Below are 16,053 nucleotides of genomic sequence, written 5' to 3' on the forward strand. Positions count from 1 at the left end.
TTCAGGCTATATGTATAAGGTATATATGAAACATAAATTTTGTGTTTAGATGTGGGTGTTATCCCTAAGATATCTCATTATGTATATGTAAATATTACAAAATCTGAAAAAATCCAAAATCCAAAACACTTTAGGTCCCGAGTATTTCAGATAAGGAATATTCAACCTGTACTCAACAAATAATTGGAAAATAAAATGTTAAAATAATTCCATTTTCAATAGTGTCAAAAAATATGGAAATAAATTTAATAAAATATGTACGCTATAGACTGAATGTTTGTGTCCTCAAAAATTCATATGCTGAAACCCTACTGACCAATGTGATGGTATTTGAAGATGGGTCTGGTGGGAGGTAATTAGGTCATGAGAGTGGAGCCCTTGTGATAGGATTCATAGCCTTCTGAGAAGAGATAAGAGAAAATTTGCTTCCTCTCTATGCTCTCCAAAATGTAACATGGGACACAAGAAGAAGACAGCCATCTGTCAACCTAAAAGAGGGACCTCACCAGAACTAGACGATGCTGTCACCCTTATCTCTAACCTCCCAGGCTCCAGAACTGTAAGAAATTTATGTCACACAATATCTTGTCACAGGTGCCCTGTCTGTGACAATGTGTAAAACCACTATAATGAAAACTACATAATACTGTTTGAGAAACTAAAGAAAAGCAAAATAAATGGAGAGATACAACATGTTCATAAATTGAAACATTCTATGATGTCAATACTCCTAGTCTACTGATTCGATAAACACCCAATCAAAATTCCAGCACGCTTTTGACAAAATTGTCAAGTTGATTCTAAAATTTATATGAAATGTAAACAATAACATCTAACTTTAAGACTTACTGTAGAACCAAAGTAATCAAAATCGTGTAAGACTAGTATAAAAACAGACAAAGGAATGGAACCAAATAAACAATCCAGAAACAGAGTCACATTCATACAGTTAGTTGGTTTTCGACAGAGGTACCAAGACTACTCAGTAAGAAAATAGACCAGCCAGGCGCGGTGGCTCAGGTTTGTAATTCCAGCACTTTGGGAGGCCAAGGCGGGCAGATCACTTGAGGTCAGGAGTTCAAGACCAACCTGGCCAACATGGTGAAAGCCCATCTCTCCTAAAATTACAAAAATTAGCTGGGCGTGGTGGTAGGCACCTGTAATGCCAGCTACTCAGGAGGCTGAGGCACAAGAATCGCTTGAACCCAGGAGACAGAGGTTGCAGTGAGCTGAGAATTGTGCCACTGCACTCTAGCCTCAGCGACAGAGAGAGACTCGGTCGGAAGGAAGGAAGGAAGGAAGGAAGGAAGGAAGGAAGGAAGGAAATGGTGCTAGATCTCCATATGAAGAAAATAATTGAACCTAACCCCCTATCTCATACGATACACAAAAATTAATCTGAATCATCAGGCAAACCCCAAAGTAACTGCTATAGAAGAAAACCACTGAGAGATGCTAAAGTTAGTAAGTGAAAGGTTGAGGAGAAGCACAGAATATTTATAGTTAGAAAATATCTCTTCCAAGATATCTATCAACTACAAAAGGAAAGATAGTAACTTCACAGGCAAAACCTGGCACCCTACATGATCAAGGTTAACACCACTAACTACATGATCAAGGTTAACACCACTATGACATAGCAGTATCACAGACCCCTTGATATGATGCAATAAGAAGTACACGATGTCATTTCTCTTGTATTCTTGCCAAAAAAGCATAGCTCACTCTAATCATGAGAAAACATCACACAAACTCAGGTTGAGGGACAAACTACAAAATAAACGCCATTATTCCTCAAAAGTGCCAAAGTCATGAAAGACAAACATAGACTCATCTTTGGATGAAGAAGTCTCATAGACTGGAGGAGACTAAGAAGAGATTAACAACGAAATGCAATATAGAATCCTGGATTGGATCCTGGAGCAGAAAAAGAATGTTATGAGAAAACTGATAAGATTTATAGCCGAGTTACTAGAACTGTATCAATGTTAAAGTCCTGCTTTTGATTATTGTACCAGGTGAGGTGATATGAGGGGTATAAGGAAATTCTGTATTATTTTTTGCAGCTTTTCTGTTAGTCTAAAATTAGTTTAAAATAAAGGTTAGAAAAAGCCTGTAAGAAACAAAAAAAAAGTTTACTTGAGAATGACGATGGCAGGATGGCAGAATAGGATATCCCAGCCCTCATTCCCCAAGAAAGACACTGATAAAACAGTAATATACAAACCAAAATACCTGTATAGAACTTCAAAAATCAGTTAAGAAGTTGCAGTACTCCAGGTGAGCTCAAAGCCAAGTACAGCCTCACTGAAATAAGTAAGAACCATTTTACTTTACCTGATTCTCTCTAAGGTCAGCAAACCTCAGTTCAGCTCATGGCTTTTGGGGTAACGGATTGGGGAAAATAGAAGCATGGAACATAAGTCCAACATTCTGACTTTTCTGAGGGCCACCCAAGGGATGGGTTTCTGTCTTGCCTGGAGCACTAATGGAAACAGCATAGGTTAAATATCTGCGTGCCAACAAAAGCAAAAGAGAACAGAAACAGATGCTGTGGCACCAGAGGGCCAGCAGTACCAAAGACAGAGACTGGGATGACTCAGGACGATCGGGAAAAGTCATCCAACTTATTTCTTCATCAGAAGTGAGAGAGAAGAGTGAAGTACATGCTTCAAATATTCCAGCATTTTGGAGAGCTACCAGAGGGAATGGTATCTCTCACCTGCTAAAGAGTGCTGATGAGGAAGCTGGCGTACATTGAAAAAAGCTAATTGGTGAAGGACGTTCCCTGTAAGAAGCCAGTCCATAAAGACTAGGAAAGGCAGCTGTTTTTTAAAACTGCATAAAACTCAGCCAAAAAAAAAAAAAAAAAAAATCACAAGGCAGTCAAAGAAAGAAGGAAACCTAGCCCAATCAAAGGAACCAAATAAACTGCCAGAAACCAATCTCAAAGAAACTGAGATCTGTAAATTACCTGACAAATAAATGAAAATAGTTGTCTTAAAGCTCAATGATCCAAAAAAGAACACAGATGCACAACTAAACGAAGTCAAGAGAACAAAGTAAAAACAAAAACAAGACTATCAATGAAGAGAAATTACATTAAAAAAAGCAAAAATGCTAACGCTGAAGAATACAATAACTGAATTGAAAAATTCACTAGAGAGGTTCAATAGCAAATGTAGTCAAGCAGAAGAACAAAATCAGAAAACACAAAGAAAGGTCAATTTAAAATTATTGAGTTAGGGAAGCAAAAGGAAAAAGAATAAAGAAAAGTGAAGGAAGCCTAAGGGACTATAAGACATCATAAAACAGACCAATATACATATTATGGGAGTTATAGAAGAAGATAGAGAAAAAAACAGGGAGTTTATTGTGGAGTTACAGAAGAAGAAACGGAAATGAACAGAGAGTTTATTTGAAGACATAATGGCCAAAAATTTCCCAAATCTGAGAAAGCAAATAGGCACTCAAATTTAAGAAGTTCAAATGATTTCATCCTTTCACTTCAAGGGTGAAGTAAAAGAGGCCCACACAGACACATTATAATCAAATTAACAAAAGTTAAAGGCAAAGAGAGAATCTTGAAAGCAGCAAAAGTAAGTTGTCATATACAAGGGAGCTTTCATAAGATTTCAGCAATTTCACAGTGGAAACATTACAAGCCAGAGAGGAATCGGGTGATATATTCAAAGTGCTGAAAGAAAAAAAAACCCCGTCAATCAAGAATACTATATCCAGCAAAACTGTTCTATAAGAACAAGAGACAAATTAAATCTTTCCCAGATAAACAGAAGCTAAGGGAGTTCTTCACTACCAGACGTGCCTTACAAGAAATACTAAGAGGAGTCTTGCAAGTGGAAATGAAACGACACTAGACAGCAACACAAAAGTACATGAAAACATAAAGCTCACTGGTAAAGGTAATTATATACACAAGTAAGGAGTACGGTAACACTGTAATGGTGGTATGTAAAACATTTTTAATTCAGATATAGAATTGAAAATATGACAGCATAAAAAATAGCAGTAACTATAAACTATATTAATGGACACAACAAGATGTAAACTATGATATCAATAACATAAAATAGAAGTGGAGAAATATACAATAGTATCTCTGTATACAATCAAAGGTTATTACCAACTTAAAATAGATAATGTTTTGTGTAAGCCTCATGGCAACCACAAAGAAAATACCTACAGAACATACACAAAATAAAATGAGAAAAAAAATCAAAGCATGTCAATACAAAAATCAACAAAACAAAAAGGAAGGCAGCAGGAGACATGAGAGACAAAACAGCTATAAGGCGGAAAACAATTAACAAAATGGCAATAGTAAGTCCTTCCCCATCAGTAATTACTGTAAATGTAACTGGATTAAACTCTCCAAACAAAACACAGATTAGCTGAATGAATTTTTCAAAACACACAATCATACACACAAGATACAATTACAGTATATGTTGTTTACAAAAGATGTGCCTTAGACGTAAAGACACACATATACTGAAAAAGATGATCCATACAAATGGTACCAAAAAAGAGCAGAAGTGGCCATACTTATATAAGACAAAATAGACTTTAAGTCAAAGACTGTCACAAGAAAAAAAGATAATTATATAACGATAAATGGGTCATTATTCTGGAATATATAACAATTATAAATATCTATATGCACCTAACGCTAGAGCACCCAAATATATAAAGCAAACATTGCCAAAATGGAAGGGAGAAATATTTAGTAACATTGTAATAGTAGGATATTTCAATACTCCACTTTCAATAATGGATAGAAAAATAAGACATAAGGTAAGAGGACTTGAACAACACCACAGATGAATTAGACCTAACATACATACACAGAACACTTCACACAACAGTAGCAAAATATGCATTCTTCTCAAGTGTACATGTAACATTCTCCAGTATAGATTTCATGTTAGGCCACAAAACAACTCTTAATAAATTTAATAAGACCAAAACCATAGCAAGTATCTTTTCGAAACATAAAGAAATGAAACTAGACATCAACAGCAGCAGAAAAATCAGAAATCCACAAATATGCAGAAATTAAACTACACACTCTTGAACAACCAAATACATCAAAGAAGAAATCATAAGAGAAATTAGAAAATATCTTTAGACAAATGAAAACACAAACATACATAGTAAAACTTAAAAGAAACAGCAAAAGCAATACTGAGGAAAGTTTTAGCATGAACACCTACATTTAGGAAAAAAAGAAGTCTCACATCAATCTAACTTTATACTTCAGCGAATAAATAAATAAAGAACAAATTAAACCAAAATTTATCCAAATAAAGAAAATAAAAATGATTAGAGAAAAAATAAATAAAATAGAGAATAGAAAAGCAGAAAAACTTTAGGAAAAAAATCAACAAAACTAAGAGTTTTTTGAAAAACAACAACAAAATTAACAAGTACTTACTTGGATTAAGAAAAAATGAGGGCAGGCAAGGTAGATCATGCCTATAATGCCAGCACTTTGGGAGGATACGGTGGGAGGACCAGTTGACACCAGGAGTTGGAGACTAGCCTGGGCAATATGGTAAGATTGACTTCTACAAAACATATTTTAAAAAGTCAGCCAGGCCTAGTGGTGTATGCTTGTAGTTCTAGCCACTTAGGAGACTGAGGCGAGAAGATTATTGACCCCAGGAGTTTGAGGCTGCAGTGAGCTGACTGCACCAACACGCCCACGCCTGGGTGACAGCATAACACCTCATTTCCATAAAAAAAAGAAAAAGAAAAATTGCCAGAAGCCTAAATTACCAAGAAGTCTACCTAAAATCAGAAATGAAATAGCAGACATTACAACTGACGCCACAAAAATCGAAAGGATTATAAACTACTAAGAATGCTAATAAACTGGATAACCTAGAAGAAGTGGATAAATTCCTAGAAACATACCACCTACCAAGACTAAATCATGAAGGAAGAGAAAATCTTAACAGACCTATAAATAATAAGGAGATTGAATCAGTAAGCAAAAACCTTCTAACAAAGAAAAGCCCAGGAGCAGATAGCTTCATTGCATAATTCCACCAAACATTTAAAAAGAAATTAATGTCAATCCTTTTCAAAATATTCCAAAAAACTGAAAAGGAGGGAGCACTTCCAAACTCATTTTATCAGGCCAGCATTACTCTGATACCAAAGACAGACAAATATATTACAAGAAAACTACAAGCCAAAATCCCTGATGAATACTGATGCAAAAATCCTTAACAAAATACTAGTAAACTCATGTCTGGGGAATGCACATGCATTGGTAGGGAACCCAACCCAGCCTACTGGACAATGAGAAGCTATGTACACCCCGGCCAATAGCCAGAACCAAAAGCAAGATATATGAGTGAGGCCACATTGGACCATCCAGTTCCTATCAAGCTATCACAGGACTAACTGCATGAATGACCCCAGGTGAGAAAAAAATAAGTGCCAGCTAAGCTCAGTCAAAATTATATAATTATAAGAAAATAAATGATTGTTGCTTTTACATTGCTAAATTTGGAATAATTTGTTACAAAGCAATAAATACTTAATAAGGCATACCTTCTTGTTCTGCTTTTCGACCTAGACCTCTGAGCTCTATACGACTTCCCTCGACCCCTTGAACGACTTCGACTTCGTTTCCTTCTGGAGCCATAAGAAGAGCTACTGCTTGATCGATGCCTCCGTCTGAAATAAAATATAATCAAAGATCATTGCTATAAAAATTTTTACTATGAGCATTAAGGAAAAACCTTCTAGATTCTAAAGAATCATTTCATTTTTACTGTCTCACTCTTTCCTGGAAGCAAATAGAGATAAATTAAAATGTTATTTTTCTTGAACAGTCAGATGACTGATTCGTAACTTAGTGATTGGATCAGCTACTAATTAAGGTATTAAGGGGTCTTAGAATCTTTCCAAATATCATCAGATTATATGGTATGAAAACTAAACCAAGGCCAGGCTCAGTAGCTCATGCCTGTAATCCCAACACGTTGGGAGGCTGAGGCAGGAGGATCGCTGAGGCCAAGAATTCAATACCAGCTTGGGCAACACAGCAAGGCCAAGTCTCTACAAAAAATAAAAATAAAAAAACTTAGCCAGGCATAGTGGCACATGCCTATAGTCCCAGCTATTCAGGAAGCTGAGGTGGGAGGATCCTTAAGTCCAAGAGATATGACTGCACCACTGCACTCCAGTCCGAGTGACAGAGCAAGATCTTGTCGCTAAAAAATTTAAAATTAAGTCCAGGCGCACTGGCTCATGCCTGTAATTCCAGCACTTTGGGAGGCCGAGGAGGGCAGATCACCTGAGGTCAGGAGTTCGACACCAGCCTGACCAACATGGTGAAACCCTGTCTCTACTAAAAATATAAAATTAGCTGGGCGTGGTGCTACATGCCTGTAATCCCGGCTACTCGGAAGGCTGAGAAGAATCGCTTGAACTCGGGAGGCAGAGGCTGCAGTGAGCTGAGATCGCGCCATTGTACTCCAGCCTGGACAACAAGAGCAAAACTCCATCGCAAAAAAAAAAAAGAAATTTAATTAATTAATTAATTTAATTTAATTAAAAAAGAAAACTACACCACTTTGTATCTATTTGCCTACTAAGAATAGACAAAGGTTGAGAAGACTAGACCCACGGACTGGACCTGGTGGAAAAAAAAAATTCTGGGTTGGGACTTTCGTAAATATATAGCTAGTAAAAGAAAAATGTTTTATCTAGCAAAACTAAAAATACAAAAACATGAATTTTAAAGACTGTTATCCTCATTACTGTATAAACTAAAATTATGAAAATCACCTTCTATCATAAGAATGTGAACGAGGCTGAAGATCTCTGGACCAGGATCTTGACTTTGATCTTGATTTCCTTCCTCCTTTCTTTCGGCTGTATGTTCTACTATCTGAAGAACTGCTCGAGGAGGACCGTCTACGGTGTTTCTTTTTTCTCTTGCTTCTGCTTTCCTCTTCAGTATCTGATGACCGACGTCCCATTTCTGTAAGCATAAGTTTGAAGAATATTATTTCTAACATGGTGGCACAATGGATGAAATGCAATATACTAATTTTTTATTTCATTTATTTATTTTAGAGACAGGGTCTCCCTCTTTATCCCAGGTTGGAGTGCAGTGGTACAATAATAGCTCACTGTAACCTGGAAGTCCTGGGCTCCCGCGATCCTCCCCCATGGCCTTCCAAAGTGCTGGGACTACAGGCATGAGCCACCGTTTCTGGCCTCAATGTACTACTTTTTATAAAACTTTGTAAAATTTTTTAAAGTCTTATTTAAAGTAAAATTGTTTATGTGCCTTGCTTCTTGACAAGACATGAGAACAGTTCTTTATACCAATTGTCTCATATTTTAAGTTATATTTCTCATTAATTATATGACATTTTCTTTAGTAATCAACCAACTATTCCTTTATTCTCACACTCCCTGATGACAAAAGATATTTTACTATCTTAGAGTTGAATTTTTTTTCTAACAGAAAATTCTACATCTTTAAATAGCTAAAATCTCATTAGTCATCAACAAAGTACAAACTGAAACAATGAACTATAATTATCATTTCACTTGTGAAACTTAGGGGAGAAAATATTAACTAAAGTACTAAAGTTGACGAGGTTATCGTGAAATCAGTCAGCTCTTCACACACTGCTAATACCTATATAAGGTAGTAGAATAATCTTTTTAGAAAGCAATAAAACAATAATTTAAATTAAAAAGATATAGATATTATATAATAGATATCATATCTATAATAGATATATAATAGATATCATATTTATAATAGATATTATATAATAGATATCCACATTTGTATGTGTATATTACACATACACATATAATTTATATCCATGTTAAGAAATATGTACACAATTGAATAATCTAAAAATGTTGATGCTTTTTTGACAAGGAAATCCTATTTCCACAAATACGTCGAAAAAATTATCTAAAGGATATATTCATTAAAATATTCATCACAGCATTATTATAATGGTATCCATTGAGATAATTTAAGAAAATATGTACATAAGAAAATTAATATTTAAGTGATGAAATATAATTTTCATAATATAAAATATAATTTTTCAAACTATTTCTATATAGTGATGGTAACATGGACATTTAGTATAGAACAGAAAAAACAAATAGAACCTAAGGCTTTCATATTAAGGAATTAACTTAGCTGACAAGAAGCTTAGTTGTCTTACTTTAATCTTTAGATTCTCATATGCAATACTATTTTTTATTAAAATAGTTATTAGCTATCTTTCAAAGTCATATAAAAACAAGATCCATTCATTGTAGTCACTTAGGATAAATAAAAGCTCATATCATCTTTAATATTTATTCAAAATAAGTTAAATACCATCACTACAAACAAAGTATTATGTTGGTGCAAAAGTAATTGCAGTTTTTGCCATGACTTTTAATGGAATATATTTTTATATATAAATATAAGTATATATTATATATTTAATATATTACATATACATTACACATATTATATATTTAACATTAAATATATTTTAAATACCTGTATAATATATATTTAGTATTAACTATATATTTAATATATTAACATTAATATATTAATTCTATATTATTTATATATTTAATAATTATATTCCATTAAAAGTAATAGCAAAAACCACAATTACTTTTGTGCCAACTTATAATATGTTAAATTACTGCTTTGCTTTCAGAAGCATCAGGTGAGCCAGCCCCTCCCTGATTCCAATACAATACCAGTTGAAAAAATCTCTTAGGACTCAAATTAAAACTTTAAGTTATTTACCTAAAGCCAGAATTAAGGATTTTAAATTTGCTCTGAACCTCCAAGTTGTTCACATGTCTAAGATTTTACAGTTTAACAAAGCACTGGGAAGACTTGGTTTTGAAGCCTTCAGTAAATCACTAACATATCTAAGCCAGTTTCATTTGAAAAATGAAACTACAATAGGTAAAAGATTACCATGATACTTTCCAGCTTTAAATGATTATGAAAGTATAAATATGTACATGTATCTATATATATAAATACAAACATACATTTAAATACAAACATAATACAGATGTACATAAGGTATATCTGTACACACATATAAATTCAAACATGTACATGATACCATTTATACATAAAATATATACATATATCCATTTTATATATATAAAATAGATATCCACATATATATGTGTGTGTATTTTTTATATATATATAATATATACACACATATATCCATGTTAAGAAAGATGTACATAATTGAATAATAATTTTATTTCTTGGCTTTTAATTTCTTTCTTGTTTTCACCTTTAATCATTTAAGAATGTTCTTTACACACAAACAACCATTTAAATTAAGATGACCTTTTACTATCTTGCTATCTTGTTTTAAAAAATACCAAAATAAGATTAAAGAAATTAAAAAGTATAAATTTGAAAGGGTAGAGACTAGAAAACAACAGGAACATAAGATATGTCAACAAACTTTTGGCAAATGAAAAACACATGGAGGATTTAGAGGTAAGAAAGCTTATTATCAGGCAACTGTAGAGAATTCCAAGAGAAAAGCAAATTCACATAGCAAAACTCAGAAAGGATCAGGAATTTAAGACATCAGATACCAGAGCAGGCACAATGAGGCCACGAAGCTAAAAACAAAAAAATTGATTGAATTTATGTAGTAGTGTTCCCGAGTCCCTCCATTCTACCCAGCCAGGTGATACTCTTCCCCAATCCCCAGAGGAGATAAGATTTATTTTGGGGGGAAAATGAACCAAAGAAGCACCAGGTCCAAGGACACAGTAAAAAAAAGAGATGCTAAACTAAAGGTCAAAGAGATTTAAGTTGGCCAGGTGCAGTGGCTCACGCCTATAATCCCAGCACTTTGGGAGGCCAAGGCGGGCAGATCACGAGGTCCAGATATCGAGGCCATCCTAGCTAACACAGTGAAACACTGTCTCTACTAAAAAAAAAAAAAAAAAAATTAGCTGGGCGCGGGGGCGGGCGCCTGCAGTCCCAGCTACTCGGGAGGCTGAGGCAGGAGAATGGCGTGAACCCGGGAGGCGGAGCTTGCAGTGAGCCGAGATCCCGCCACTGCACTCCAGCCCGGGCAACAGAGCGAGACTCCGTCTCAAAAAAAAAAAAAAAAAAATAGTAATAATAATGCCATTGTGGGAATCTCTATTTCTGTCCTTTATACTACATCTCTGAGTAAGGCACAAACAAGTAGAAAAAAAGGGACACAGATCTATGTGCCCTGGGGGTGACCAAAAAAAGAGAACAGGAGAAGGTCAGTATAAATTTTTTCTTTGTTCTAATTACAAACAACATAATTTATCCATAATAGAAGGCTGGTTGATTACATTTAACACAGGTTAATGAAAGATAGAAAAATCCTTCCCTGGAACATACCTAAAAATAACAAGAGCCATTTACAACAAATCCACAGCCAATATCATACTGAATGAGAAAAAGCTGGAAGAATTCCTCTTGAAAACCAGCACAAGACAAGGACGTCCTCTCTCACCACTCCTATTCAACATAGTATTGAAAACTCTGACCACAGCAATCAGGCAAGAGAAAAAAAATAAAGGGCATTCGAATAGGAAGACAGAAAGTCAAATTGTCTTTGCAGATGACATAATCCTATATCTAGAAAACCTCATCATCTCAGCCCAAAAGCTTCTTAAGCTGATAAGCAACTTCAGCAATGTCTCAGGATACAAAATCAATGTGCAAAAATCACTAGCATTCCTATACACCAACGACAGACAAGTAGAGAGCCAAATCATGAATGAACTCCCATTTACAACTGCTATAAAGAGAATAAAATACTTAGGAATACAGCTAACAAGAGAAGTAAAGGACCTCTTCAAGGAGAACTACAAACCACTGCTCAAGGAAATCAGAGAGGACCACAAAGAAGTGGAAAAACATGCCATGCTCATAGATAGGAAGAATCAATATCATGAAAATGGCCATACCACCCAAGGTGATCTAAAGATTCAATGCTATTCCCATCAAACTACCATTAACATTCTTCACAGATTTAGAAAAAAAACTATTTCAAAATTCATACGGAACCAAAAAAGAGCCCATATAGCCAAGACAATCCTCAGCAAAAAGAACAAAGCGGGAGGCATCACGGTACCTGACTTCAAACTATACAAGGCTACAGTAACCAAAACAGCATGGTACTGGTACAAAAACAGACACATAGACCAATGGAACAGAATAGAGAACTTAGAAATAAGACCACACATCTACAACCTTCCGATCTTTGACAACCCTGACAAAAAACAAGTAATGAGGAAAGGACTCCCTATTTAATAAATGGTGCTGGGAGAACTGGCTAGCCATATGTAAAAAATTGAAAGTGGACCCCTTCCTTATATCTTATACAAAAATTAACTCAAGATAGATTAAAGACTTAAATGTAAAACCCAAAACTAGAAAAACCTTAGAAAAAAATCTAGGCAATACCATACAGGACACAGGCACGGGCAAAGATTTCATGGCAAAAGCTTCAAAAGCAATTGCAACAAAAAAAAAAATTAAAATGGGATCTAATTAAACTAAAGAGTTTCTGCACAGCAAAAGAAACTATCATCAGAACGAACACACAATCTATAGGGGAAAAATTTTTGCAATCTATACAACTGACAAAGGTCTAATATCCAGAGTCTATAAGGAAGTTAAACAAATTCACAAGAAAAAAAAGCAATCCCATTAAAAAATGGGCAAAGAACGTGAACAGACACTTCTCAAAAGAAGACATTTATGCGGCCAACAAACATATGAGAAAAAACTCAACATCACTGATCATTAGAGAAAAGCAAATCAAAACCACAATGAGATACCATCTCATGCCAGTCAGAATGGGAATTATTAAAAAGTCAAGAAATGCCAGGTGCGGTGGCTCACACCTGTAATCCCAGCACTTTGGGAGGCTGAGGGGGGCAGATCACGACGTCAGGAGATGGAGACCATCCTGGCCAACATGGTGAAACCCTGTTTCTACGAAAAATACAAAAATTAGCTGCGTGTGGTGAAGCGTGCCTGTAATCCCAGCTACTCGGGAGGCTGAGGCAGAATTGCTTGAACCAAGGCGTCAGAGGTTGCAGTAAGCCGAGAATGCGCCACTGCACTCCAGCCTGGTGACAGAGCAAGACTCCATCTCAAAAAAAGAAAAAAAAGTCAAAAAACAACAGATGCTGGCAAGGCTGTGGAGAGACAGGAACACTTTTATTAATAAACTATGAGTGAGAATGTAAATTAGTTCAACTATTGTGGGAGATGATGTCACAGGAATCATCCAGAATGGGCGATTCTTTGAGGAATCACCTGTGTGGTGATTCACCAAAGACCTAGAACCAGAAATACCATTTGACCCAGCAATCCATTACTGGGTATATACTCAAAGAAATAGAAATCATTCTATTATAAAGACACATGCACGTGTATGTTCACTGCAGCATTATTCACAATAGCAAAGACACAAAATCAAACTAAATGCCCATTGCTGATAGACTGAATAAAGAAAATGTGGTACATATACATCATGGAATATTACGGAGCCACAAAAAAAGAATGAGATCATCATTTGCACGGACATGGATGGAGCTGGAAGCCATTATCCTCATCAAACTAACACAGGAAGAGAAAACCAACCATCACATGTTCTCACTAATAAGTGGGAGCTGAACACTTAGAACACATGGACCTGGGAGGGGAACAACACACAATGGGGCCTGTGGTAGGGGTACAGGGGAAGGGAGAGCATCAGGAAAAATAGATAACGCATTCTGGGATTAATATTTAGGTGCAGCAAACCACCATGACACACGTTTACCTATGTAACAAACCTGCACATTCTGCACATGTACCCCAGAACTTAAAATAAATCCTTCCTTAGAGAAACCAAGAAAAGGTTGAAAAACCACTGTGACAAAACTATAAATATTTCAAGTGACACATTTACATTTCAGAAAAATTACACTGAAATACAATTAACCCCAATAAAAGAAAGCAAAAGGTCACCGTATTTCTTTGTTATAGTTAACTTCAAACATTTATTCACAAAAGGGAGTGAACACTAACAGCAAATCACAAGGTAGATCTCAAAATTGTCTTCTCTATGACAGGTACTGAAGTCCTACTCACCACCACAGACATAAACTTACCCTTAGATTTCCATAATGTCATCAGCATGTAATTAAATATACTTGCCAATTCAAGTCATGGTAATCAATTTATATTACATACTCCTAGTAAGGAAGAATTCTTTATACTTAACTCCACCAGTAAGGAGCAATGAACGGAAAGACACATTAATAGTTCTTTCTGATAAGGGCAATGAATGATGAATGGAGCACAGGCTTTTAGAGTCCCACAAGCTAACAATTTTCAATCTATCTGTAAGTGAAAGAGACAACATGGGACAGAGCTCCTATAGCTCTTGGCTTCCTGTTCTCACTCTAGTTCTTCCTGGTTGTAGCCTCATGGTTGCAAAACTCACCCAACTACTCCCACCACAGAATTGAAGCCATGGCATGCAATGACTACAGGAGGAAATCAATTTACAGAAACATCTTAATGTAAAGTTCAGGTGCCTGATTGAAGAGGTGAAACCAACATGTGGTCATTTAAGAAAAGAGATCTCGAAGGACTACACAAGTAGTTCCTTTGTCCAGTTATTGATAAGGGTACAAGAAGCAGTTATCTTTTTCAGAAAACAGGCAATCAGTTTGAGAGAACAAAGATTCCTAAAGGACATGATAGCTTATAATTACTTCTCCACTACTCACTCATTAGTATATCAAACTATAATTTTCTTGATTCTGGATACATGGCCAGAAAAAGTGAAAAGAATGTTGATTTCAATGGGAAATCCACCTCAAAGACGAAAAGTAAAAATGGGGTGAAAACTAACATATTAAGAAATCCATAAACAAGTACACAACTCTTTATAACAAAAGAGATAAAGAATTCTGTCAAAACACTTCTTCCGGCTGGGCGCGGTGGCTCACGCCTGTAATCCCAGCACTTTGGAAGGCCGAGGCGGGCGGATCACAAGGTCAGGAGATCGAGACCACAGTGAAACCCCGTCTCTACTAAAAATACAAAAAATCAGCCGGGCGCGGTGGTGGGCGCCTGTAGTCCCAGCTACTCAGGAGGCTGAGGCAGGAGAATGGCGTGAACCCGGGAGGCGGAGCTTGCAGTGAGCCGAGATCGCGCCACTGCACTCCAGCCTGGGCGACAGCGCGAGACTCCGTCTCAAAAAAAAAACAAAAACAAAAAAAACACTTCTTCCATCACAATTAAAAACTTGCAAGCATCTTTCTTTTTAAAAACGCATGATCAATCATAGGAATTTATCCCCAATGGTTTGGAAATGAAAGCAGGAAATACAACTATAGATCTACTATAACAACCCGCTTTCAGAACTTTTCCAATTCATAACACCCCTCTCTGTGAGACTGGTTGAGTTGGCAAGGCCAATTAACAAAAAGGTGCCAGCTGTTTTTCTCGTTTTCAGATTCTGACATTTTTAGCCCTCTTATTGAAAAACATAAATAAAGTGTTATATCACTTAGCATGAAATCTTTGCCTGCAAAGAAAGTGAATATTTGTAAACTCTAAGACTAGAGAGGCTCTTAAAGGATACCTAGTTTCCCCCAAGGTTGCAACTGTCACACCTGCTCCAAATCTTAAACCTGGGAACTCTGCTTACCTCCTTCACTTAGAGCTTTTATAATACATCTAAGATCAAACACGACAGCCCGAATGCTTTCCTGTGACAACAAAAGACATTTGAATTTATGTATCTACTACCTAGTTAGTTGGAACACAATTGGGTTACTGTTAATTCTGGAAGTGGAAAAAATATATATATATATATATTTTTTTTTTTTTTGAGACGGAGTCTCGCTCTGCCGCCCTGGCTGGAGTGCAGTGGCCGGATCTCGGCTCACTGCAAGCTCCGCCTCCCGGGTTTACGCCATTCTCCTGCCTCAGCCTCC

The 16,053-nt window shown here is 36.0% G+C and overlaps 1 protein-coding gene across 1 annotated transcript in view; it reads right to left on the bottom strand.

Moving 5' to 3' along the window:
• RSRC1 (arginine and serine rich coiled-coil 1) overlaps positions 1-16,053 on the bottom strand; it is a 445,722-nt gene that overhangs the window by 428,379 nt on the left and 1,290 nt on the right. The window contains exons 3-4 of the mRNA XM_017955757.3: positions 7,825-8,020; positions 6,583-6,708 (exon numbers count right to left, since the gene is read on the bottom strand). Of these exons, the coding sequence (XP_017811246.3) occupies positions 6,583-6,708; positions 7,825-8,020 (322 nt within the window). The remainder of the gene's footprint in view (positions 1-6,582; positions 6,709-7,824; positions 8,021-16,053) is intronic.

The sequence above is a fragment of the Papio anubis genome, chromosome 2, assembly GCF_008728515.1.
Source record: "Papio anubis isolate 15944 chromosome 2, Panubis1.0, whole genome shotgun sequence".
NCBI lineage: Eukaryota > Metazoa > Chordata > Mammalia > Primates > Cercopithecidae > Papio > Papio anubis.